Here is a 27,829-nt window from a genome sequence, read left to right as displayed (position 1 = left end):
ATTGCCTATCTATTGCGCGCGCGATTGGGGTGGGGGGGGGGGGCTAATTCCATGGTGGATCCACCAAGAACTATTAGGAGTGTTATTGAAGTAGAGATGTAGACGACGTTGGGAAGGCATGTGTGTTTTCAATAAGATTTTTTTATGTTTTTAATCAGTTTATCAGTGTTTATATATCTATCTATTTATCAACTTGTAATGGTCTTATATTTATGAATGAAATGAGAACTTAAGTCTTATATATAGCTCCACCAAAATGTCATTACATGATCACATAATTACACTAAAACAACTTGTCCAAACTATAAACTAACATTACAACATCCAAAATGTTACATATACTAAGACCAATAAAAACAACAAACATAACATATTTTAGCTACTTGCTTCCTCTCTTCACTTCTTGTAGTTCATCCATGTGCACCATCTTCAAACGCTTCATTTCATCTCCGTACTCTTTAATTTGACGCAAAAATCAGAAATCACTCTACGTGTTGTGTCACAAACAGGAGGATCAAACCAACATAAGTACTTATACCCGCTCCTTCCATTCACGCAACCACTGAATCTTCGCCCTTATTAAGTTCTGTCCAAGTAACTCGTTGAACAACCCATTCATCAAAATCACATTTTTCAACCCATTTTCTCTCCACTATCTCAAGCTCAAACTGCAGATTTAAGGATTAACCGTAAAAAACTGATGCAAAATCCTACAATATAACCGTTTTATGGATCAACCCGTTTGGCTGCTGAATTTACTAACCTATCTTTACGGTGTTAAGTAAAAACTTAACGATAGTACACGAGCTGCAATTTTTTAGACAGTAGAGATATACAAGTTACATTTTACATATTTCATGTACACATTTAAATAATGATAAAAGTTAATATACACGTTTCCATTTTTCTCTTATGATAATATTTTTTCTAGCGATGTATACTATCATAGTACAATATACAGACCTATCCGAGCACACAACAAAGTAATAATAGTATTCCCCACGTCTCACCAAATATTTACATTTGAGTCGGGAACGAAGATTAAAATAAGTGAAGTAAGAGTGAGAAGTAAGAAAAATGAGGATTGTGATGGGACTGATTGATATTTAATGTATAAAATAAATATAGTGAAAAAAATAATTGGAGTAATTAATTTTTATATTATAATTATATAATATCTGATAAATTTTGAAATATAAAAAATTGGATGCAATATTTCAAAAAGAAAAGTGTAAAAAAATAATGGAGACGGGCAACATGCGTTCACACTCCGACAAGGATCCAACAATGTACAAAAACACCGGTCAATTTGAATCTACCCAGTACCCACACACCAATACATACACAAACCCCCATAAATATTCACACACATGCTCAATAAAAACTAAACAAAAAACTCCTCTCAACCAATGGCTTCCAAGCTTCTGCTTCTTTCACTCTTCACTCTCTTTGTACTACCCAGCTCAGTGCTCTCTCTGTGCAAAAACCCACCAGTCATTTTCAACTTCGGAGATTCAAATTCTGATACAGGAGGATTAGTTGCAGGCCTTGGCTACACTGTTAATTTGCCTAATGGGAGGACTTTCTTTCGTAGATCTACTGGCAGACTCTCTGATGGTCGCCTCATTATTGATTTCCTCTGTAAGTGCAACTTTTAGACGGGTCTTGGTCAAAATCAGTTTATCTTCAAAGGCTTTCGAAAATTTTGTCCGTCTATAGTCGGGGCCACCTTATGGTATATATGTCTGTATATGTGAAGTGTTGTGTCTTGCTTTGGATTTTTGTGTGTTAGTGTCGGTGATCACTATGTGTGTTTTGGTTATTATGTTACCTACTAAAGCACAGATTAAATGTGTCAATGTTAGTGCTATTACTTCATTACTCCCTCCGTCCCCCTCAATTGTTTACATTGGTGGGGGACACGGAGACCAAGACAATGTATGAAAAATGAGTAAAGTTAGATGAAAAGTGGGTAAAGTGGTGGGACCTACCAATATTTAATAGTAGATTTGAGATAGTGGAGGAAAATAGTAGGTGTAATAGTAGTTTTTATCGTTAAATATGAGATAGTGGAGGAAGATAGTGGGTGTAATGATGGGAAAAATTTACTATTTATAGTAACGTAAAGAAATGGGAGGGATATTCCAAAATAGTAACTGTAAAGAAATGAGAGGGACAGAGGGAGTATTTTTCAATTTAAGCTTTATAAAATGTGCTTATATTTGGTCATTTATTCTACCTCTCACTTCTTGATTTATACTTGGGTTGTGAAGTAATTCACCGAGAATAAATGAAATTAAAAACTTTAATTAATCTTAGGATATTAATTTAAGGAGACTGTGAGGTGCTACTGTATTTGCATTGTAGAGTTGTAAAGAGATATTTTCCACATGTTACTTTCTGGATCCAGAAGTTTATGCATTTTTTTGTTGATACTTTGTCTTTGTTGTATTGAAGTATTAGCTTGGTTAAAAAGTGCACTAGCTGGGATTATAGAAATGGGATAAAGTTATATACTTAAATTATCGGTGATTTTTTCGCAAAAGCTAATGGGAGTCACATGTTATATGTGTAACATATTAAGCAATGTTGTAAACTGTAGGCATTCTATCTTAATGATCTTTGCTTAAATTTTAGTATTTAAAATTGTAAGAGTGAGCACTTGTTGATGGTTTGGTTTGTGTTGTGCTGAAAGTGGGTTCCAGAATTTTTTTTGCGGTTCTTTTACAATCTGAACCCCACCAATACAATTGAACTGTAAACATCAAGCATACATTATACAATACCCCGAATATATATATATATATTGTGAAGTATTATTTATTCACATACTACCTTCTATTGCCTAAGAGCTGAACCAATATGCCTTTTACTCTGCTTACTTTTGATCCTGGAGGCTCGAATCCTCAATCTCCTGTGATGAAGAGGCGAGGGATATCGGCTGTGGTCAGGCTGGTGAATTGTATAGCAATATTAGGATGTCAGTTCAAGAGCTTGGCTCCCATATATAATGTTAATATGGAATGCAATAATAGCTTTACAAGAAAGAACAAACACAAAATGTAGGAAAGTGGAGGAAGTGCATTATTGTTTTAATTTAACGTATAAATATACAATTTTTTTGATGTAATGCGTGGGCCTTTTCTTATTATATAATGCTATCTTTATATGTAAGGTAGAGACTTGAGATCACATGTGGGCTTGCTTTTTTCTTTATATTTTCAGTGTGCTGACATTGTGCTTTGGTCCCCTGTGAATCCTGGGTTGGAATATGCAATACAGGGTATGAATTTGAGGTGTTTTAATTATTTCACTGCAGGCCAAAATGTAAATACTAGTTATCTGAGCCCATACTTGGAATCAATGGGGTCCACATTCTCAAATGGAGCAAACTTTGCAATAGTAGGTTCATCAACCCTCCCTAGATATGTACCCTTTGCCCTGAATGTTCAGATTATGCAGTTCCTTCGATTCAAAAGCCGGTCACTTGAACTTGTTACTGCAGGTATACATTCTAATTTTCTGTACAGTTGAATCTGTTTATTAGTTCTCAATACGACGACCACTGAGGTTCCATAATAAACTTCTCAAGTCATGCACATCTTTTTCAGTACATTTCAAGCTTAAGTTGTGTCATTATGTGAAGTTGAGGGCTTGTTGTGAGACAATAAAGACTGGACATGTTTTTGACTTGAATTTGCTTAATGCTTACAACTCCTTTTTAATCCCTGATCCTTGATATGATTCATACTTGAAAAGAGCAGGAAAGTTTTTTGGTTTCTTCAAAGTAACCAAGATGCTATTGGTAGTCGAATTCAATTATTAAAATTAGTTGCAAGTAGTATATGGAAGACAAATTTACCAAGAACTATCACTTTTTCTCTTGAACCTGCAATCTTTCATCAAACCACTGGAAATACAAAACCTGATCAAAACTCTCTACCATTAAGAGCTCACAGATACTTCTGTTATATCATTTTTGCTTTTTAATGATGGGTTACGTATTACAAATCACAGATATATGTTGTGAAAGTTATTAATGTATACATATGCAAAAATTGACCAAACCTTAAACTTCTATCTAGGTTCACAACGTATGATTGGTGATGAAGATTTCCGCCGTGCACTTTATGTGATCGATATAGGCCAAAACGATCTGGCTGATGGATTCAAAAAGAACCTTTCATATGCACAAGTTATCAAAAGCATCCCTTCTATACTAAAAGAGATCGAGATTGCCGTGAAGGTGAGATAAGCATTTCTCTCAAAATATTTTCTAGAGAGCTTGATGTTACACATATAATTTGTTAGCTTTTCATCTTACTTTTCAAGATCTATTAACTTTTCTATTTCTCTGATTCCCGATATCCGACACAGATATATTTCATCTCCTAAATATTTTCGTATCTTTACTGAGAAAATGGCTCCTGAATATTTACTGTTCAATATAGTATCCGTAATCAGGCTCTCTAGGCTTCTGATTCTACCTAGATTTATTACTTGAATAATCATTAATATCTAACAGTTGATATTGTATATTCACAACGAAAATATTTCTAATCAGTATTAACACACCACGAGAGAGAAAAAGAAAACAAAGAAGAAGATGTCAATTAGGTTAATTGCATTTTGTACAGTGACAAATTGCAATTAATTAAACAGAACTGTTAATTTTGTTTCAAGTTTTACCAGCTTTTTCAGTGGTCACTATCTTTTGTTATGAAATTCTACAGACACTATATGATCAAGGTGGCAGGAATTTTTGGGTGCACAACACTGGTCCACTGGGATGTCTCCCTCAAAAACTTTCCATGGTTGAGAAAACTTCCGGAGATCTTGATCAACATGGATGCATTTCAAGATACAACAACGCTGCAAACCTGTTCAATGAAGGACTACACAACCTATCCCAAGGATTAAGATCTGAACTGAAGGATGCTACTGTTGTATATGTCGATATTTATGCCATCAAGTATGATCTCATAGCCAACTCTAGCAAATACGGTAAGCTCATCAATAACATATTATCATACAGCTTCCTGTATATTATAAAATACATGTTAGATTTTAAAATGCACAAAATGTTTAAAGTCCTTTAGCTATTGCTATCACCTGTTTCTTTCGATTGAGTACTGGTGCTATCTATCGCCTAAAATTGGAAATCAATATTTATAGAAACAGTTAGTGTTGATATGTTTTGCTGTGTTTATATGATTTTTGATTGATTGATGAACCATGCAGGTTTCTCAAGTCCGTTGATGGCTTGCTGCGGATATGGTGGACCTCCATACAATTACAATATCCATATGACATGTGGTCAACCTGGTGCTCAGGTCTGCGATGAAGAATCTAAATTTGTTAGCTGGGATGGAATCCATTACACTGAAGCAGCCAACAACATTGTAGCCTCAAAAATTCAATCAAATGCTTTTTCAACACCACAGGTCGCCTTCGATTTCTTTTGTCATTGATGTACTTTTAGTTTATTGTCCAATATGCATCATTGTGATGTCTATAAATTATCAGAAGGTTTAATGAAATTTTTTGATAGAAAAAACCTTCATATCAAAAGCTCATTGTCCCAATCTTTTCGTTAAGCTTGACAAAAACCTTCACAACTGGGACAACACAGTGTTGTAGGTAATTAGTGTTGAAATTCATGTAGTTCCAGAAGACAAACATAATAAGATTGATGAAAACAGAGACCAGGATTAACAAACAAGGATGACATAGGACAATGAAGTTCTTAAAGATTAAAGTAACAAGAAAGCACTATATGACTGCAATCACAGAAGAGCTAGTCCCAAGGATCAGGAGGGAGCAAGCAGACTAGTCATCAGCGATAGCAATTCGATCTATGATCTCAGCCAGAACATCCTTTGATTCCTTAAGTAAACCAATGCTTTGGTTTAATCTTCCCCTCTTAATAGTAACCGAAGGTGATTCATCCATCAGACGCTCAATGCCGCCACCTAGTGGACCCAAAACCTCGTTCACGATCTCTTCTTCCATACCCTGGTTAACCAACTTGTTTAAAGCAAGAAGCAGGTAAAGAGCAATAGAGTCGACCATTCTCTTAAGAACGATGTTCCAGTAAGCAGTTAGCCTCATCTTTAGATCAAACGCTACATCTCTAACACCTGGATAATCATCTAAATGACTAAGGTCAATACGCCCAAAACTTTCAATATCGGCTATCCAGGTAACAGGCCCTTCAATAACCTGCTTGAAATTGTCAAGTGATTTCATGAGCTTACTCCACACTGCCAAGTACTCTGGATCACACGTGTAGTCAGCAAGCTTCTCCATCTCAATAATTTCCAGAACTTGAGATGTTGACTGCTCTTTCATTTTGGAGATCAGATTCAAGGCTGCTCGTTTAGTAGAAGATTGCAATGGTGGATAGTTTCCGCAATGATGCATTAGAACTCCAATCACCACGGTCTCAATGTAGTCCCACACTTCCGCGACAAAGCTAACAGGTATCTCTGAAATCGCTTTAACCTTTAGTTGCAGAAGTGAGAGGAATGCAGATCTGGGAAGGAAATTAGGCAGCGCGACACTTTTAGTTTCCTCGAGCACAATTATCTCATCAAGTAAAAATTCCCTGTCAGAAATATTCTGAGAACTGTTTTTCAAGTCTTGGGAGAATTTGTCAAGCATTTCAGCTAAACGAGCAGTACTATGCATATTCTTATTGTCAGGATATTCATCAAACTCACCTCTCACGAGAAGTTTTTTCAGTGACTCTCTCGACAATCCCAGAATCCTCATTAGAGCAGTCAATGCTTCAGAAACAGTCGACAGTTTCTGGGGCAAATTGTTAAGCTCCGAAACATTTTCATTCAGCTTAGCATTGATCTTCCTCACAATTTCTGGCAAGCATTTGGCTATAATTGTGGCTTGAATTTGCACAAGTTTCCTAGCTAACACAGGGACACTAACCATAGACTTGTTAATTCTGGAGAGCAGTGGGTGGGATTCGAAAAGAATACTTTCTGCAATCCTTGCTTCTTCATAGGATTCATCACCAATCCGGTTCCTCACACAAACGTATCCGAGCCCTATATTCACATCATCAGCCATGACCTTTTCACGCAGTTCTTCTGGAGCTTTATCTGACTTTGTTACGACAGCCAGTGTCCTGTCCCCAGTTCTGTCCACAGACTGAGACATTCGAATAGACTCACAGGTAGGAAAATCAACAGTTGCAGATAGAACATTCAGTATAATGCTTTCCTCTGGTTTTATGTACTCCATTATTATACCAGAAATTTGCTCATATATATTTTCAGGTTGCCCGTGAACCGGAACTCTGGTAATACCTGTGGTAAACATTTGTTTTCTCACTAACATATTAAAATAACTGACATAATGCAACAAACAATACATTACTTCAAAAATTATGCAACATAATGACCTGGTAGAAGTAACTAAACAAGAATAAGCAGAGAATATGAGGTATTATATTAAAGTTAAGGAATGTGTACCAGGCAAATCAACCATAGTGAGATCAGGAACTCCATTCTTCTTAACAACAAGTGTCAGTGGTGTATGAGATATCCCCTTTCCATTCCCAGCAATCTCTGCAGTGGCCATGTTTATAGCTTCTGCAATATTTATCTCATCAGTAGAGACCACTTTGCCACAATACTCCAGATGAAGCTCCGACTCAGGTTTCGAGTGATGATGCAGCCTCATTATCAGAGGAACCCTGGTACAAATTCCCTGACCACGCGGCAAGCTGATCCCAGCCAGTGATTCAAGCACACTAGACTTACCACTAGACTGATCACCAACAACAACAATGGTGGGCAGCTGAATCCCCTCTTGCATGACCTTTAAGTTTCTGAGCTTGTCAACAGCATCCAAGAGTGGTCTGATTCTTTCATTGTAAGAAGACACAATGGGTGCATGAGAAGAGAGAGGCACAACTGATTCATCAACTTCAGTAACAACTAATGACATGTTGGTCTGTTCTTGATCAGATTTCACAACAATTTGCTTAAACTTACTATCACCATTCTTTATTCTTTGTTTTGGAATCCGTTCCATGACTCCTCACTTTCCCATTCATCTCTGCATAGTGCATACACACTTTGTTGTTATCAATCAACTTTATTCCACTTTAGTTTAAAGATTCCCAACAAAAGAAGCAGACCAGGCTACCAAGATTTATATTCGTAACTACATAAATTATTTAGCCAAAAAAAAAAAAAAAACTACATAAATTGGACCTCATGTGTTAGAATTTAGCTTAATATTATCATTTTCTTGAATCGAAAATCTCATTATCTTTTACATGGATAAATTATTTCATAGTTTAATATTTTTTTATTCTTATTTACGGTTCACACTTTTTTTTAGTAAAAGTTCTTCATTAAATCAAGGATAAATCAAACAATATTATCTCCAACAAAAACGATGAAGGAGACGTGAAATGCAAGAAGCAATTAAGCGCATGAGGAATTTTGGCAAATTTTTGTGCTACCCTCTGTCAGGGATGGAACCAGAAATTTGGATTGGGGTGAGTTTGACAAGTCAATAACGAACAAAAATATATCCACCGGTATATTTATGAGGTCCAAAGACCTCATGTGTGAGATTTAATAGAGATATACTCATTGCATAGCTTTTAGAGATCGAAAAAAAATAGAATTTCACCTAGTTCCTCTCCATTTTCTATTCTATTGTCTGTATCTAGTTGATTATATTGATGGGGCAGACTTAATTAATATTGGGCTTGAATTCAAGTAACACATAAATTGCATAATATATATAATTATTAGACTTTTTTTTCAAAAACTACCCTGGCTTAAGTCCAAGTTAGCCCTTGAGTAGTTCCGTCTATGCATCCTGTTTGCTTGCTTTCTAACAAAATCTACATAACACCCCGCCTCTACTGCTAATCACAAATCTGCACTGGTGAACCAGGTTTCCGAGCTCGAGTAGATTGGTGTTGCCTCTGTATATTGCATTGATTCAAGCAAACTAAAGGTGGGGCATCTCCAAAGCAAAATAAAAGTGGGGTAGGTCACTTCTGTAGTGTTGCACAAAATTTCCACAATTTACGTAGCCAAGATGCCAACCAAGTAGAGCATGCCCCATCAAAGATGCTTTCCGTCCATAACTTTACATGTCACTGCATATAATATCATCAACCATTACGTATGGGCAATGACGCCATTTACTGTTTTTGCTCATGTCACATGTTTCTCTATCCTTTATTGTAATACTCCCTCCGTCCCGCCAGATTGTTTACGTACACTGTTTGCACGCATTTTGTGACTCTTATAAACTATATTTCTATAACGAATTTTTAATTTTTTCTTTTTCTGACTAAAAGTTTAAACGTCAAACTTTTTTTAAAATTTTTATTTACTATGTAAGTATATTTTACGGGAGCTTAGCTTATAAATGCGTGCCAAAAAATAACGTAAAGAACCACGGATGGGATAGAGGGAGTAGTATTAAAGGAATTCTTAAACATCATTATGGTCTAAGTGGAAATTAATAATTTTATTTCGTGGTCGTCATTATAACATATATTCCCTCCACCAAGTAGTGTCGCCTGTCGGTCATTTTTAAGTCATTGATAAATCGAAGAAGCTATACAGAAATATTGTCTGGCTTGGTATAATTCTATGACACGATATGTGATTCAACTAAGACGGGGAATTTCGGATTAAGATCGGGATAAAAGCAAGTTGTTTTTTTTGTTAAATCTATGTCCGGACCAACTTGAACGCACCTCAACTAATCCGTTTTTTCGGATCAAAACCCATTACTTTTCAGATTAAGTTATATTCATGTTATTCCTCACTCGGAGAATTTATTTTTATAATTATAATGACGGTTTTACAAATTGATAAGTCTAGAAATGATTCTTGTCAAAGTACTAGCCGAACTAGAAACTTAAATTGTCCTGGACTAAAATTCAAAATAATTTTTTCCTTTAGAGACGACCCGTAATCGGCACTTCTCCCATCTTTCTATTCATGCCTCAAAGTAAATTATGGTTTATTCAAAATGATAAATTTCTTAAGATCTCGTTAGGAAGATTTAAGACCGTTTGGGTGGGTATAAAATAAATTGTTCTTACTTAAAATAAATAAGTGAAATAGAAATTAATATTAAGTTAAAACTTATAAATGATTAAAGTGTTTGGTAAAGGGCAGAGGTTATGAAACAAAAGTTACTAAACTCAGCTTTTTATAAAAACTTCTTTAACTTTTTACACAAACGATAAACGGCATAAAGAGAGGCTTATACCTTATATATCATATAAGCCGGGCTTAAAAAGTAAAAATTATACCCAAACACCCCCTTAATATATACACCAAACTTGTGTGTTAATCATAAATAATTGATTTGTGGAAAATAGTATAATCAGGTGTGGCTTTATCAAATTACCCTTGGTTGTTAGGAAAACAACCCCACTCAGAAGACAGTACAACTCCAAACCCTACCAACTTGCCCATGAATTATGATCAGCTGAGAACCCTGGTATATATACTTGTGAGTACCCTCTTGACTAATCTCAATAACTATTGAAAAACTCATGTTATTCTAGTATTTCACTAGTATTTCACTAGTTTTTCAGCAGTTCCCACGTAACATGCACCTGTTAATAACATTCTCATGCCATAAAAACCCCCCTCAGACTCACTCTCCATCATTTTAGCAGACATATATGGACAAGGGAACGGAGAGAAAGAAGAGGAAGGTAGAGGATGATGAGGAAGAAACCGAGGACGAAGAAATGAAGAAATTCTTCGCGCTGATCAAAAGCACGCGACGTCTAGGTGGAGTACTAGACAAATGGAAGGAGAGCCAAGAAGATCCGGTAAAGGAAAACCAAGAAAAGCTTCTAGAAGCAGCAACTGGTTGGTGTCCCAAGTTCCAGCCCGAGGATTTCGAGATCGATAAAATTATTTCTGTCCAAGCTCCTGCAATTAATGTTGCAGGTCCATCGACCCCTGCAGAGGATGATCAACAGAAAGAAGAGATTGCAGGGGAAAAGAGTGATATCTTGAACCTCAAGCTATCTTTGTAAAATGTCATCAAGTGTACTTTTGTCCATATATGTTGCATAGTAAATAATATTAAATCGAGTCTTAAGGTTCCAGATGTAGATGGAACATCTTTATCATTGTACATGGAATGATGAATTTAGATTATGCAGTGTAATAATAGAGTTAAGTGTTCAAACTAAACTCTATTATTGTGTTGTTTCAAGGTAGAGCCAGTCAAACGGGCGGTTTGGCAAGACCCAAGTCGTTCAGAAAATCGGTCAAAATACGACACAAATCGGGTCTGAGTTGGGCACGGCACGAAGAGAGCCACAACCGGTTTACGAGACCGTGAACTGGCATGGACCAGTCTGTCTAAGCGAACCGGCCCGCCCGCTCTTCAATATCACTGCAGTGCAACGGCTACCACTGAAAGAAAGCAGCAGAAAGCACTGCACCTCTGTCCTCTGCTCACTGCAAGGGCATTTCCTTTTGTAAAAAGTCAGATTGTTTGATTAAATTGTTTTTGTTGTGTTTAAATTTTTAACTTTTATTCATTTTTGTGTAAATCAAATTTTATTTTGGTGTATAAAATTTGATTTCTAAAATTTTTGGTAAAATTGCCTCATCATTTCGTTTTGCAATTTCTAATTTCATTTCGTTTTATAAAGATGATTTAATTTCTAATTTCTAATTTGTTTTTCAAAACATTCGAAGCGTTTGAATAATTATGAAATAATTCAAATTTTAATAAATTCTAATTTACAAACAGAAATAACTTAATTTAAATAAATTCTAATTTACAATCACTAATCACAATTTAAAAATTATTCATTTGTGTTAAAATGTACAAACCAATATTCTATTAAGATAATATATAAAAATTGAGTGAAAATAAAATAAATCACAAACCTGCCCAGTCTCCCGGGCTTGTTAGTTGTTAGAGTATCTCCAACCATTGAAACCCCTTAGTTAAAAAAAACTGAGTTGGCATACTATAAATACAAAATTTTAGCCAACTACTCGAAAAACTCAACTTCAGCTTTTGTCTATAATTTTAGTCAACCTCCTGGCTAAATTTGTCGAACATCTGCAGGTCTGTAGGAAATCTTACAGGTTCATCAAATTTTAGATAATATCATGTCTCATTTAGCCACTTATAGATGCTCTTATAGGTTACGTTTCCCGGCATTCTGTGCACAGATGGGACGAAGTTATTGACCTGCATGACAAGACATAGATCGAACCACTCATCTGACTTGCAATGCTCGAAGGTGATTGCATCTTGGTTTTACATGCTCCAGAGTATTACTCCCTCCGTCCCAGTCATTTGTATACAAATAGTTGGGACACGGAGACTAAGCAATTGTGTAAGAAATGAGTAAAGTTAGATGAAAAGTGGGTATAGTGGTGGGACCTATTTATATTTAATACTCCCTCCGTCTCTTTGATTTCTATACACTTTCTTTTTCGGAATGTCTCATTCAATTCTATACATTTCAAAACTTTCCCAAAATAGTAAACTTTTTATAATATAAAAATCCCACCCACCCACTAATTTCATCTACTTTTTCAAATCTATCACAAATATTAATGGGTCCCACCATTTTACCTACTTTTCTTTCTCTTTTTCATTACTTTACATTACTTTATACATTTTTCTTAGTCTCCGTGCTCAATACAAATATATATATCCAGATGGACGGAAGGAGTAATAGATTTGAGATAGTGGAGGAAAGTGGTGGGTGTAATAGTGTTTATATTATCGAATTTTCTATGGTGTGCCCATGAGCACACAATAGTCACTAACTCCCATGGAAACACTAGTTTTTGATTGGTGGATAGATAATAAATGTTGATGGCGCCCTTGCATTTACACCAATTCCACCAATCAAAAAAAGCTATTTTCATGAGAGTCGGTGCTTATTGTGTGCCCTTGGGCACACATTAGAAAGACCGTTATATTATTATAGAATGAAGATCGTGGAATAAAGTAGTTGATGTAATGATGTTTTATATTATAAAAGTTTACTATTTTTGGAATGTATACAATTGATGGGACATCCCAAAAAGGAAACTGTATACAATTCATCGGGATGGAGGGAGTACTCCCGTATATATCATCATTATGTCGTTTTTAAAAATAAAATTTAAAGTTTCTAGTTTACTACTCCCTCTGTCCCCCTTATTTCCTTACGTTACTTTTTGGCACGTTTTTCCACACTCATTTAAAGTATAGTTTCATAATATATTTTTTAATTTTTTTTTCTCTGAATAAAAATTTTATGTTTAAACTTTTATTCAAAAAAAGAAAATTACAAAAAAAATTATGAAACTATACTTGATAAGAGTCTCAAAATGCGTGCAAATAGTGTACGTAAACTACCACGGGACCGAGAGAGTATCAACAAATTTGGGATCTCAGAGTTTAAATGTGTTGCTATCTTCTTCAAATTACCACTGAAAATTTTGATTTTTCTTTTAATTATATAATCACCAACTTCATATTTAACCCTGAGAAGATAGACTATTGGATAATTAAGAGGATTAAGAGTTGATGTGAAAGAGGATTTTAGAATTTTCAATGCTGCACCACCAGATAACTCCCGGTGGAGGGACCCCAGATATTTGAAGTCTCGAGAAAGAAAAATTTGCGTCCAAAATATTTGGAAAAAGGTAAAAATTTGACATCAATGAAAATTTTAACAGACCAACCAAATAATATATATGATTTGACAATTTCACTCGAAGTATTTAAAAATTTGATGCTCTTTCAAAATAAAATTATAAAATATGTGTCTTGTAATTATATATTTTTTGGAAAATTTTTTACATCCATTTATTAGCATAACCAGCTTGATCTCGGCCTGACTCACACTAAATATACCATTAAAAAGAATTTGTCTGGTGGATGCTTACGTACTAAACACTAAATTTTATATGTTTCAGGTCATTTTCATGTATTGTTATTGCATATATAATGGATCCACCATTATTAAGAAGGGTTTGTCTAGTGTGTCCATGGGCACATGTTAAGCACTAAAATCTATGCATTTGGAGGGTTTTGATTGGTGTGGTTGTTGTAAATGCAGGGGGGTCCACCATTATTAGAGAGTGTAAGCCAATCAAAAGCTTCCAAATTCATAGATTTTAGCACTTAGTGTGTGCCCATGGGCACACCATAAAAAAACCGTATTAAGAAATAAAAGACTATCAAAATAAGTTAAACTTATAAATTTTAGTGGGTGTTTGGCGGGGCTTTTAAGCCCCGCTTCTGGACTTTTAAGTTGGAAGCACTTATTCGTACCGTTTGTGTAAAAAGTTGAGAAGCACTTATTAAAAGCTACGATTCCTAACTTTTGTTTCATGAATTCTACTTTTTACCCAAACACTTTTATCACTTATAAGTCTTAACTAACTTCTAACTTCTACTTCACTTTTTTATTTTAAGCAAGAAGCACTTATTTTAAGCTCACCCAAACGGCCCCTTAGTGTTTAGCATCTCTATAAGCACAACAGAGAAAAAACCGATATCTTAAGTGTAATTTATACTCCCTCTACGGCTCTATCCCATCCAATTTTTACCACGTCTAATGATATAGGTTAAAAACCTCTCCTCTTGTCAATTATAAGAGGTCAAGCGTTCAGAAATCAGTCGATACAAATGTGTTTATGTGTGTCAAGTGGTAGTGGTGTATGATCGCTTCTGTAATAAGAACCCGTCACAAGCCATCCTGAAAATGATAAAATCCATTAGCATCTCCTAAGATTATTTCTTGATTGGCAATTTCAGATATCAGTTTAATAACGAAATGGCAGTTTTTACAAACCCGAAAGTTCTTCATTACTCGTATATACGCAGCTTCATGCACAAAAAACTTATGGAGGAAAACTTTGAGACACAAACAGAAGTGACATGGACTACAGCATTTCGTAACATCAAGTCATTAACAAGAAAACAAAGTTAATTAACGAAATTAGTGCAGTTCCAAAACACATACATGACAAGTTTCATGAAAACAAAGTGGCCAGAATCAGCAAAAAGGATTACTTAATTTGGAGAATGCAGTTCCAAAAGAGAACAGAGAGTTCAAACCACTTCACTGTAATCACAAAACAACTGGCCAAATGGATTAGCTAGGACTAGACTTTAGTCATCGACAAGAGCTATTCGATCAATGATCTTAGCCAACACATCCCTTGATTCCTTAAGCAAACCAATGCTTTGGTTCAATCTTGCTCGCTTAATAGCAACCGAAGGCGATTCATCCATCAAACGCTCAATGCCACCACCTTGAGGGCCCAAAACCTCGTCCACTGCCTCTTCTTCCACACCCTGGTTAACTAACTTCTTTAACAACAGAAGCAAGTGAAGAACAATAGAGTCAACCATTCTTTTCAGAACAATGTCCCAGTAAGCCGTGAGCCTCATCTTCAAGTCAAATGCTTCATCTCTAACACCTGGATAACCCCTCAAATGCCCGATATCAATTTCCCCAAAACCCTCAATATTAGCTATTGACGAATCACTATCAAAAGCCTTTTTGAAAGCTTCACATGACATCATGAGCTTACTCCACATTGCCATGTACTCGGGATCACACGTATAGTCAGCAATCCCCTCCATCTCTATTATTTCCATCACGCGATATTTTGATAGATCTTTCATTTTGGAAATGAGATTTAAGGCTGCTCGCTTGATAGATGATTGCACTTGAGGATAGTTTTCACAGTGATGCATCATTATTTTAACTACCACAGTCTCGATGTAGTTCCAGACTTCAGCGACAAAGTTAACAGGAATTTCTGATACTGTATTAACCTTGTGTTGCAAAAGTGAGAGGAATGCAGACCTGGGAAGGAAATTTGGGAGTGCAACACTTTTAGTCTCCTCGAGCACAAAAATCTCATCAAGTAGAAAGTTCTCACAACTATTATTCGGAGAACTGTTTTTCAATTCCTGAGAGAACTTGTTAAGCATTTCAGCTAAACGAGCAGTGCAATGCATACTCTTACTTTCAGGATACTCATCAAACTCGCCTCTCAGGAGAAGTTTTCTTAAAGACTCTTTAGACAATCCCAGAATCCTCATGAAAGCTGTCAATGCTTCTGCAACAGTCGATAGTTTCTGTGGCAATTTATTAAGCTCCAAAACATTTCCATTCAACTTACTATTGATCTTCCTGACAATATCTGGCAAGCATTTAGATATAATCGTGGCTTGAATCTGCACAAGTTTCCTGGCCAACACAGGAACACTAACCATAGACTTGTCAATTTTCGACAGCAGAGGATGTGATTCGAAGAGCATGCTCTCCGCCATCCTTGCTTCATCATAAGATTCATCACCAACCCGGTTTCTTACACAAACATATCCAAGCCCAATGTTCACATCATCAGCCATGACTTTCTCACGCAGCCCTTCCGGAGCTTTATCTGACTTTGTAACGACAGCCAGTGTCCTGTCTCCGGTTCTGTCCACAGACTGAGACATCCGAATAGACTCACAGGTAGGAAAATCAACAGTTGCAGATAAAACATTCAGTATAATACTTTCTTCAGGTTTTATAAACTCCATTATGATATCAGAAATTTGCTCATATATGTTTTCTGGTTGCCCATGAACTGGAACTCTGGTGATGCCTGTTACAAATATTTGTTTCCTCACTACATTATATATGGCATAATGACCATAATGCTTAAAAAAAACCTATAAGAAAACTCTGGCCTTGAAAGAAAACAAATTGAAACATAAAATTTGCTATCAACAGTAAGTTATGTAATCTATATTTCTTGCTCTAGAATCTATACACAAAGTAAAGAAAAAGGTTCAGAATCCATTGTTTCTTACTGTACAAATGTAAACAAAATAATGCAACAAAATGACATGATAGAAGCAACTAAACAAGAACAAGCAGAGCATTTGAGGGTTTATGTCAAAGTTAAGGAATGTGTACCAGGCAAATCAACCATAGTGAGATCACGAACTCCATTTTTCTTCACAACAAGTGTCAGTGGTGTGTGAGATATCCCTTTTCCATTCCCAGCAATCTCTGCAGTGGCCATGTTTATAGCTTCTGCAATATTTATCTCATCAGTAGAGACCACTTTGCCACAATACTCCAGATGAAGCTCTGACTCAGGTTTGGAGTGATGATGCAGCCTCATTATCAGAGGAACCCTGGTACAAATTCCCTGACCACGCGGCAAGCTGATCCCAGCCAGTGATTCAAGCACACTGGACTTGCCAGAAGACTGATCACCAACAACAACAATGGTGGGGAGCTGAATCCCCTCTTGCATGACCTTCAAGTTTCTGAGCTTGTCAACAGCATCCAAGAGTGGTCGGATTCTTTCATTGTAAGAAGACACAATGGGTGCATAAGAAGAGAGAGGCACAGCTGATTCATCAACTTCACTTATAACTAATGGCATATTGTTGGTCTCTTGATCGGGTTTTGCAACAATTTGCTTCAACTTATTGTTATCCTGCTTTACTCTTTTTCTGGAGCTTCCTCTCATTTGGTACTAGCATATTTTGTTTCAGATGAGTTTATAGAGAAAATGTATTGCAAAAGGATTTTTTTATTTGATTGGATTTACATGCAGGAAGTTCTTCCGACTACCGACTGATGTGACAAGTGACAACCACAGCCGTCAACTTTTTCACTATCGATCAGCTTCTATTTTAATTAGTATAAAGAGTAGTGCTACATGCACAAAATTGGGTACATAATTTTACATAAAATGACATGGCAATCTAGGTGGGGAGTTTTAATTGGTGCTATTAATGCATGTGCAGGGGGCCCATTCCAATCACAAGTTAACACATACTCATTCTGTGAATATTTTTGTACCCATTTCTGTGCATGTAGCATTTTCCTAGTATAAAATCGAGAAAAAAAAATATCAATGTGTCTTAACTAGACCTGGTAAACAATTCATGTGGTTCACTTTTGTGCATGGTGTACTTTCGTATTTTCGTGTCCAGCAACCTAAATCTGAATTCGAACTGTTTCGATTTCATGTATCAATTTCTTGAACAAGTATACGAACCGAATTACTTCATGTATCTTCCGTGTATCACAAGTGGTCCGGAATGAAATGTACACTAAATATACATGTCTATATGAAAGTACACGAATTTCACAATAAATCTAATATTTTTTACAATTTTTCTATGACAAACAATTGAATAATAGATTAGACATAAGATAACAGAAATGAAATTGATTAAAGAATATAAAATAAATAAGCATAATATATTTTTTCATTTTATTTATTTATTTAGTTCATGTACCTGTATTAAAAACCGATCCCGACACTAAATGTAAGTGTGTATTTTTCGTGTTCGTGTATCGAATATTGAAAAGTAAACCTTAACTTTTTGTGTCGTATTTCGTGTCGTGTACCGAATTGTCAGGTCTAGTCACAACAAGCCGATAGTTAAAATAACAAATTTCGGAGAAATGTTCTAAAATATTACTCATCAGTCCCATTTTATTTAAATTTGTTTGACTTTCACGAAGATTAAGAAAAAAGAATAAATTTAGTTGAAAAGCGGGTAAAGTAGCGAGATCTATCAAAATTTAATACTCTCTCCGTCCCTTTTTAGTTGTCACGTTTCCATTTTTATCGGTTAAACTGAATAATTTTGGACCCAAAATTTTAATTTACTTTTACATCATTTAAACAAACTAAAATTTACATATTAAAGTAGATTAAAAGTTATTTTCGATGACATATTTTTTTATTATTAATTGATAAAATATTAATAAAGTAGTAAGTTCTATAATATAAAACTCAATCTCACATCCTAGTTTTATCTACTTTTTTAAATCTATCCATTTTAAACATAGATGGTCCCACCACTTTCGCCACTTTTCTTTTTATTTCTTATTATCTTATACTCCCTTTGTCCCTCTATATTCTTTATCGTTTCTTTTTTTGGACGTCCCACTCATTTCTTTACATTACACAACTTTCCTAAAATAACTAATGGGTCCCACCACTTTCCCACTTTTTCTTCCTTTTCACACTACTTTTACTCAGTGTTCTAAAAATCAGTCTAGGCGGTGCCTAGGCGCTAGGCGGCCCCGAAACGCCCCGATTCAGTCCTAGGTGGTGAATTAGGCGTTTTTTACAAAAATCGGTCCTAGGCGGTCAACATCCCGCGGTCTTGGCGGCCAATAACCAAAAAAAAATTAATAAATAAAATCTAAAATTATGATTTTATTATAAGAAATTAAGTAGTCACTTGTAATTAACTTAATATCTTATAAAAAAAGTAAAATGATTAATATTTTTATTTAATATTTCTTACATTATTTATAAGAGACTGATTGGTATATATTTATTTAATCAACGATTTTGTATTACATGTATCAACTATCAAGTATTTATTTTATATATGATATTATATTGTTTACCAGTTTGACTCTACTAGTAGTGAAAAGTAGATAAAATTATTAAATTACATTTAATTATAATAATTTAAAAATAATATGTTCGATTAATGCTCCGATTAATCTTTCCAATTAATCCCCGATTTCCCGATTAATCGCTAGAAGGTACCCCGCCCTCCCTGGGACGCCTAGCGATTTCTAAAACACTGCTTTTACTCCACTATCTCCCTTTTATATATTAAAAATCAATGGGTCCCACCACTTCACCTACTCTTCTTTCTCTTTTCCACTACTTTATACATATTTCTTAACCTCCGTGCCCAAACTCAATGTAAAGAATTGAGGGGACGGAGGGAGTACTACTTTATATATGTTTCTTACATCGTGTCCAATCTCAATGTAAAAAATTCACGGATATAGAAGAAGTATAAATACTAACATCGTGTCCAATCTCAACGTAAAAAATTCACGAGTACAGAAGGAGTATAAATATGACATGAATTGAGGCAATTATTCTTTTCTTACTCACTCCGTCCCACCCAATTGTTTACATCGGGTTTGGGCGCGGAGGTTAGGAAATATGTATAAAATAATGGAAAAGTGAAAGAAAAGTAGGTGAAGTGATGTGACCCATTATAAGTTTTAATATATAAAAATTGAGACAGTGGAGTAAAAGTAGTGTGAAAGAGAAGGAAAAATGAGAAAATGGTGGGACCCATTAACTATTTTAGGAAAGATTTGTAATGTAAAGAAATGAGTGGTACGTCCAAAAAAAACATAGGGGCTGTTTGTTTAAGAGAAGCAGAAGCTGCTTCTGGCTTCTGCTTTTCTTGACCCGTTTGTGTAAATAAGCAGAAGAACTTTTAAGAACCTGAAAATGCTAGCTTCTCTCTCAGAACTTCTGCTTCTTTTCCAAACACTTTATTCACTTATTTATTTCTCACTTCTTATTCACTTCTGCACTTTAAGCAAAAAGTCACTTTTTTTAAGTTTGCCCAAACGGTCCCATAAAGGGGTCATTTGGGTGAACTTAAAAGAAGTGACTTCTTGCTTATAGTAAAGAAGTGAAGTAGAAGTGAAATGTAAATAAATTAAGAAAGTGTTTGGAAAAAAAACAGAAGCTGTGAGAGAGAATTTAGCATTCTCAGCTTCTTAAAAGTGCTTCTACTTCTTTACACAAACGGATAAAGAAAAGCAGTCGTCAGAAGCACCTTCTCCTTTTTTCAACAAACACCACCAAAGAATCCGGTGGTAATGAGGGAGTATCCACAAAAAGCCACTCCCTCTGTCCCATTTAATTGTATACGTTTCTTTTCAACTGTTCGACACGCATTTCAATGCTCTTGTAAAATATAGTTCTGTAAATTATTTTTGAGATTTTCTTTTTCTGAATAAAAATATAACATCCAAACTTTAATTCAGAAAAAGAAAATTTTAAAAATAAATTACACAAATACACTTTACAGGAGCATTAAAGTCCGTGCCGCGTCCCCGTCCCCCAATGTATACAATTCAGGGGGACGGAGGGAGTACATGATTCAACATCAGTTGTCAACCTTTCTGGCCATCAATCAAGAAACGGGGCGTTGCTGTGCCCAAGAAAGCTCTGTCTGACCCTCTGGCCATCAAGTTCCAGAATGTCGTCATATTTTGTACAGTAACTCTTAATCGGAAGGTAACTAATTTGGTCCGGTTGTGACCTGGTTCGTCTCTTTCATGAATAAGTCCATCACCAGCTTATTAATTTTGTATTTGATTTATAATTAATTGATTAATGAATAGATAAAATATAAAAATTTATTTGATATTTTAAAAAAATTTATTGTCTTACCTCATTATTCAGTTTCTAAAAATAAATATGTAAACTTATACTCCGTCTGAAAGCAAATAATATTTTCTAAAATAAGAAATGACAAATACTCAACATATATTTATTTTTTGAAGAAAATATGTGAAAATATTATATTTAAAAAATAAAAAGATATTATTATCTATGATAGCCTCATGTATTTGATTTTTCCGGTTGGTACCATTACATTTCTAACTTTCACACATGATATCTTTCTTGTATTAAAACTTTCCAAACAACACACTTGTGTTAGAACTTAGACTTATTATCATATTGTATAAAATGACAATAATGATGTGTAAGAAGATTACACATCATTTACTATCATATTGAACTGATATATTTTATTTTAATAATTTAAAATATTAATAACGTATTATTTTTAAATTATAGCGAATCAATATAGTTATACCCCACCATACCAACCGAAGCGTGTGAGTGCCTTTTATAACCACTTTACACAAAATACTGTCCAAAATGACTATGTGCGGACCTTAAATGACCACTCAAACACGCATTCACCACATGCGTGTATAGAAAACAAAAAGAAACAAAGAATACGCATTCGTGATATGCGTATCTGGTATTGAATAATTACATTCACGCATTATCTGCATGCGTATGCCACTATTTATGTGGCCCACTATTTATGTGGCCCACCTATCTGCATGCCATCTCACGTGGTCAACTGGTACATGTCTTTGCTTAAAATATTATAACACAGCTTGGAGGCAACTGAGCAGAGTGAATGCGCATTTGCTCAGTGCGTCTTCTTTATGTTTAAAAAAATAAAATACATACGCATATGGAAGATGCGTGTTTGAGTAGGTAAAATGAACACATTTTTTGTATATGGTTATTTTGGGCACATGACCCCTGAAAAACAGTTATTTCTGGCATTTTCTCCACCGAAGCATAATCTCTTACAAGTTACCAAATTTTACATAGTGGGTGTTTGTTTCGGACTTATAAGTCCAACTTCTGGATTATAAGTTAGGAGCACTTATTCGTACCGTTTGTGTAATAAGTTAAGAAGCACTTATAAAAAGTTAGGAATGCTAGCTTTTGTTTCAGGACTTCTACTTATTTCTCAAACACTTTAATTACTTATAAGTCTTATTTTGCTTCTAACTTCTACTATACTTATTTATTTTAAGCAAGAAGCACTTATTTTAAGTTCACCCAAACGGTCCCATAATATCTTGCATGTCAAATTTGACCAACAATTATTGCCAATCTCAAACGATAAGATCTTAAAAATTCTCAGAACCATGTAATCAAAATATCACCATTCGCCTTGTATACATTCTTTCTGTCCCCTTCATATTTTTACGTTATTTTTTGACACGCTTTTCAAAACTCATTTAAAGTATAGTTTTATAATATATTTTTAATTTTTTTCTGAATTAAAGTTTGATGTTTAAACTTTTATTCAAACAAAAAAATTTTAAAAGAATTTATTAAATTATAATTTATAAGAGGTTCAAAATGCTGCAAACAGTGAACGCAAACAACTCAGAAAGACAGAGGGAGTATATAATATTAAATTAAGAGTAGGGTTTCCCATTTTGGGCTACTACACAAAATTTCCACATTTGTCGTCCCAAGCGGGCAAGCAGCCATAGGCCCATAGCTTACGATAGAAGATGCTTCCCACCATAATTTTCATTATATTTTCTTTTAATTTTCAGAAAAAGTAAATTTTTATATAATTTTTAAATTTAAAATATTAAATATATCATATTTATTATTTAAATTTTTTATAAAATTTTTAAATTGAAAATATTAAAAATATTATATTTATTATTTAATAAAAGATTAGTTACCTATATATTTATTCATTTTTATGTAATTAAACTTTTACTCTCAAAATTAAAATATAGCAAATACACTGTTTATATGGTGAATATCATTTTTATCATGTTTTCATATCATCTCGTCCAAAATAACGTTTCTCGGAAAAACTGTCCAAAATAACATATTATACACGCAAGTAAATCATGCGTGTCTGCACACACGCATTCGAGCCATGCGCAGCTACTGCCTACGCATCCATAACATGCGTGTTACTATTACTTCATATGGTATTTATACTTCTCTTACTTGCGAACACGTATATTTGCACATATTCTTTTTTAAATCTCACATATTAATATGAAGTATTCTCTTGATTCTCTATTAGCAATACATAAGTACACATTTCTTCGTTTTCTATTCAACTTCAATCTCAAATAATATCACAACGATTAGCGTTTTCGAGTTCGAGGATATTGTAGAATATCCAACTAATTTTGATTGTGATGAAAACAAAAATATGCAAGTTGGAAGTAATGTGCATAATTCCCGACGAGTCTTCCCGGTGTGAGCTTTTATATGTAATAGATGTATAATACAAAGTGATATGAATACTTGGTCACGTGAAGATAGATAGTAGAGATAGTATGTTAATTATACAGGAATGAGAGTATGCAGAGAGTATGCAGAGAGAGACATGAACATTTGAGTTTATTATTTACTTGATTATTAAGAGGACACGCAACACGCATCCAGAAACTGCGCATAAAAATGGTTAAAATGGACACCTTGAACGATATCTGGTATTTTGGACATATATGTATATAAATTATGATATTAAGGTCATTTTCTCTGTTTATATAGTATATATGACCAACAATGACGTACGCGCACTGACGCAAGGCATCTGACCATTCCTAAAATTTTGAAGTGGCTTTCTCGTCTGCCCTCTTGTTTATGGTGGTAGGACTTGGGAGTAACAAATAATTCCAATTAAGAAGAAGGTTTAATTGAACAAAAAAAAGGGATAGATCTGCATATTTTGGGAAATGACTATCACATAAAATTTGTCTAGACTGCTTTCTTTAACATTTATCAAATATTTTTTTTTCTTTTTTCGACAAATATAGCTTATATAGCCTTAAGTATCTGTTCTACGAAACTCTCATTCGACCCTGAAACGACAGAGGATAAACTCTTAACCACCGAGTTATCCAACCGCTCAACATTTATCAAATATTTACTTAATTAAATTGGACCCTTGGTTTTCGTAAATAAAAAATAAAAAAAATTGGACCCTTGGTTGTTAAGAAAGCAACCTTACGGGAAGACAACAGAGCTCCCACGGTCCAACCTCACCAACTTGCGCATGAATTATATATATTATAACAGTATCTTATCTGGACACACCATTATTGTTGGACCGGACAATTTTTGATCGGATACGATACAAAAATTCTGTATTCAAATTTAAATCTTAAATATAGATATGAAAAATATACGAACATCCAAATATGACTTTGATTTGTGTTTTCTTCTGGAATACGGATACCACATGACTTCACGATATTAAAAATAAACATATCAAGTAAAAATAAGTTTAGGCTGCACACTTTAAAGGGATAATTTTTTATTTTAAACTAGAATATTTCGTACTTCTGTAGTAAATTATAAAATAAGGCTAAGAATACTCGTTAATATATTTAAGCAACTTTAAGTAGTTTTTTCAAGTTTACCCGAGCTCTACATAATATGTATAAATACTGATAAACTCATGTATTCTAAGTATTTCAGTAGTTCCAAAGTAACATGCAATTGTTAAATAAATAACAGCCCCGCTCCATAAAAACCCTTACAATCTCAATCATTTTAACAGTCATACATGGATAAGGGCAAGGAAGGAAAGAAGAGAAAGGTAGAGAATGATGGAGGAGAGACTGAGGATGAAAAAATGGAGAAATTCTTTGCACTGATTAAAAGTACGCGACGTGTAGGCGGAGTAGACAGACCGAAGGAGAACGAAGTTCTGGTGAAGGACAGCGAAGAAAAGCCGAAGATCAATATGGTTGGTGTCCGAAGTTCCAGCTGGAGGATTTCGAGATCAATAAATTTATCTCCGTCCCAGCTCCTGCAGATAATATTACAGGTCCATCTACCACTGCAGAAGATGATCAAAATAAACAAGAGATAGTAGAGGAAGAGAATGATATCTTGAACCTCAAGCTTTCTTTATAAATTGTAAGAATTTGTTGTCCATGATTTCATTACTTCGCATTGAGTTTCAAGTTTAATGGATCATTTCTACCATTGGAAATGCATTAAACTAATAATCGGTCAAGGATTTCCTTTCTGCCTAAATTTTTAACCCCCAAAAAAAAAAAAAGAGTTGATCAGAAATACTATTTAACATGACCTGTATCTCAATGTTTAGTTGCGCTCGACAATCTTTATGTCAGTAAATTATAAGTGTGTGTGTGTGTGTGTCTATAGAGCAATACTTACTGATCATTTTTGAGTTGAAGGGATGGACAAAACCTCAAGATGATGAACTTGGATTAGAAGTCGTCTGTTCTTAGTTCAAACTCTGGTTTTGTTTATTTACGTGAAGCTTTTATGTTCATTTAGTACAGGTCGCTAGCAACTGGGTTTTTGTATGCTTTAAAACATTAAAACATAGAATTCATTTAGTGGCATTCCTAACAAATAAAGGTTAGGGAACTGGGAAGAGATAGGAAGTCTCATATTCGACCCCTGATATTAAAATTTAAGGTTACACTCGTTCATAGCCCAGGAAGATGTGATTCTAATGGTTGACTGTTTACTATGATGGTAATCGGAGTATTACCTAAACGTCAAACGACTTCAAGGGTTTAAAGCTCAGTGAGTGCCAGAAGCTTATGTATTTGTTGTATGTGCTAACAGATCTTATTTAATTGACCACCAACTGAATAAATTAGTTCAGTAGGTGGTAACTTAAACAAACACATACAAAAAATTTGCTAACATGTGTTCAAATCTACTATTCTAATTGGAAATTAAAATATATATTAGATTATTGATCTGCTTACACAACAGAAATATAATTCTCATCTGCAGATCAAGAGTTGGTGGAGAAGAGTCGAGATTCATGAGTTCTGACTAAGAGAGACAAATGAAGATTGGTTAATAAAAATTGAATCTTTAACACTGCAACCCTAGATATAGTCAGCAACCAATGGAGTTAAATAGATGCTCAAGAGAAAATGATATATAACTCACAGTAAATATAGCAATAAATTTCTCAAAAATTATGTTTATACCTTTCAAGAAAAAGTGACATGAATATTGGAGTAGTTTTGTAGCCTAGCTAGTGGATACCTCTCCCTCTTGAAAATGAGAGATCACGGTTATCTTGGTTTCCGGTGTCAGTGGTGAAACATGTGTATATGTACATGTACAATGACGCCGGTCATTTCACATAGGATAAATTGTCTCACCAGCCATCCTCAACTCTTCTATTAAGCTTTTATATATAAGTGTTCAACGATCTGTATTCAAGCATTGGACCTCTCAAACTAAATTAGTAATCATTGGATCCATAGAAATGTAAAGAAGCATGGTTCACGAAAATCCTCATCCAAAACTACTCCGGCCATGACTGCAGACAATATAGCCATCACCAATAATCTTTGCAAGAACACAAGCCATCATTAAAATGATGAAATCTATTAGCATCTCTTAAGATTATTTCTCGGTTGGTGATTTTGGATATCAATTTGATAGCAAAATGGCAGTCTCCACAAACTTGAAGGTTCTTCATTACTCGTATAGGCACGTCTACAGGGACAGTCAAAAGTCCATATGCCACAGCCAACTTCTCACTGTGAAGCTTCAAGCTATGTGCCTTTTCTTCTTCATCAACATCTGCATCACAAAGGTACCATCAGGACAATATCCTGCTGCTTCTTTTAACAGATGACCCAATACACCGTAGAAATCATTCTTCACGCAACATGACAACGAATCAAAAACGCAACAAGACATACACCCAAAAATTGGGGACAATCAACAACCCAAAAAGATGGGTACGGTAACAAGATCACACTCAAAAGGATTCAGATCTCGATTTTATTGAAAACTATTATAATAGAAATTAAAGATATAGAAATGGAGGAAACGGGATGAGAGGATGGATGGGATGGATGTGGTTTTGATGGAGGAAACGGGATGAGAGGATGGATGGGATGGATGTGGTTTTGATGGAAGAAGGGGGCGCTGAAAGATGGATGATAATTATGAATGGCGGCTGACTCTCATTAGGGTTTTGAGAGAGAAACTTCTTGCTTAATCTTATACAATACAATAGTTTAGTTCACTCTAACTAAAATAGAAAACATAAGATAAGAGGATAAGATGTAAGTTATCTAATAAGATTTTTGAAGTAAACTCAAAAGTCTCTATAGTATAACGATTATGACATCAAATATAACTAAAAGAGCAAAAAGGTTTGATTCTCTTTGTCTAACAATCACTTTTTAGTTATGTGTCTATCGATTCTAATCTTATTAATAATGATGACCATGCGTAAAAATTTACACTAATCAAAATATCTCTAAACTAGTTAAAAATAGTTGTTAGTGTGTGCACATGGGCACACACTAGAAAAAGACCCTTAAAAATAACATTATTTTGGATTCTGTTATGCATTCCATTCTGAATTTATAATATTTCTTATTAATAATTTGGATGAGCTTGGATGTTAAATTTAATATGGGTTAAATATCAGAGTG

The 27,829-nt window shown here is 34.6% G+C and overlaps 3 protein-coding genes and 1 long non-coding RNA gene across 5 annotated transcripts; 1 reads left to right on the top strand and 3 right to left on the bottom strand.

The window, feature by feature from the left end:
• Positions 1–219: 219 nt before the first annotated feature.
• LOC135149239 (uncharacterized) lies at positions 220–3,062 on the bottom strand. Its single transcript, XR_010287539.1, has 2 exons — positions 2,836–3,062; positions 220–668 (listed from the first exon to the last, which is right to left on the bottom strand). It is a non-coding gene; the product is annotated as an uncharacterized LOC135149239 (long non-coding RNA).
• LOC108202680 (GDSL esterase/lipase At1g09390) lies at positions 1,325–27,829 on the top strand. Of its 2 annotated transcripts, XM_064084341.1 has the most exons (6): positions 1,325–1,641; positions 3,320–3,505; positions 4,086–4,246; positions 4,734–5,004; positions 5,242–5,519; positions 27,819–27,829. In XM_064084341.1, exons 1-5 carry the CDS (start codon positions 1,410–1,412, stop codon positions 5,469–5,471), a joined length of 1,080 nt encoding a protein of 359 aa, XP_063940411.1. In that variant the 5' UTR covers positions 1,325–1,409; the 3' UTR covers positions 5,472–5,519; positions 27,819–27,829. The 2 variants fall into 2 exon arrangements, with proteins under 2 accessions (XP_063940411.1, XP_017226685.1); XM_017371196.2 differs by lacking the exon at positions 27,819–27,829 and having other exon boundaries at positions 5,242–5,581.
• LOC108202679 (dynamin-related protein 4C-like) lies at positions 5,666–8,228 on the bottom strand. The gene is made up of 2 exons (XM_017371194.2): positions 7,491–8,228; positions 5,666–7,325 (listed from the first exon to the last, which is right to left on the bottom strand). Exons 1-2 carry the CDS (start codon positions 8,053–8,055, stop codon positions 5,830–5,832), a joined length of 2,061 nt encoding a protein of 686 aa, XP_017226683.1. The 5' UTR covers positions 8,056–8,228; the 3' UTR covers positions 5,666–5,829.
• LOC108201990 (dynamin-related protein 4C-like) lies at positions 14,990–17,574 on the bottom strand. The gene is made up of 2 exons (XM_017370345.2): positions 16,970–17,574; positions 14,990–16,655 (listed from the first exon to the last, which is right to left on the bottom strand). Exons 1-2 carry the CDS (start codon positions 17,532–17,534, stop codon positions 15,163–15,165), a joined length of 2,058 nt encoding a protein of 685 aa, XP_017225834.1. The 5' UTR covers positions 17,535–17,574; the 3' UTR covers positions 14,990–15,162.

The sequence above is a fragment of the Daucus carota genome, chromosome 9, assembly GCF_001625215.2.
Source record: "Daucus carota subsp. sativus chromosome 9, DH1 v3.0, whole genome shotgun sequence".
Taxonomy (NCBI): domain Eukaryota; kingdom Viridiplantae; phylum Streptophyta; class Magnoliopsida; order Apiales; family Apiaceae; genus Daucus; species Daucus carota.
The sequence above is the reverse complement of the archived record's forward strand: the minus strand, read 5'-3'. Positions and strand labels throughout refer to the sequence as shown.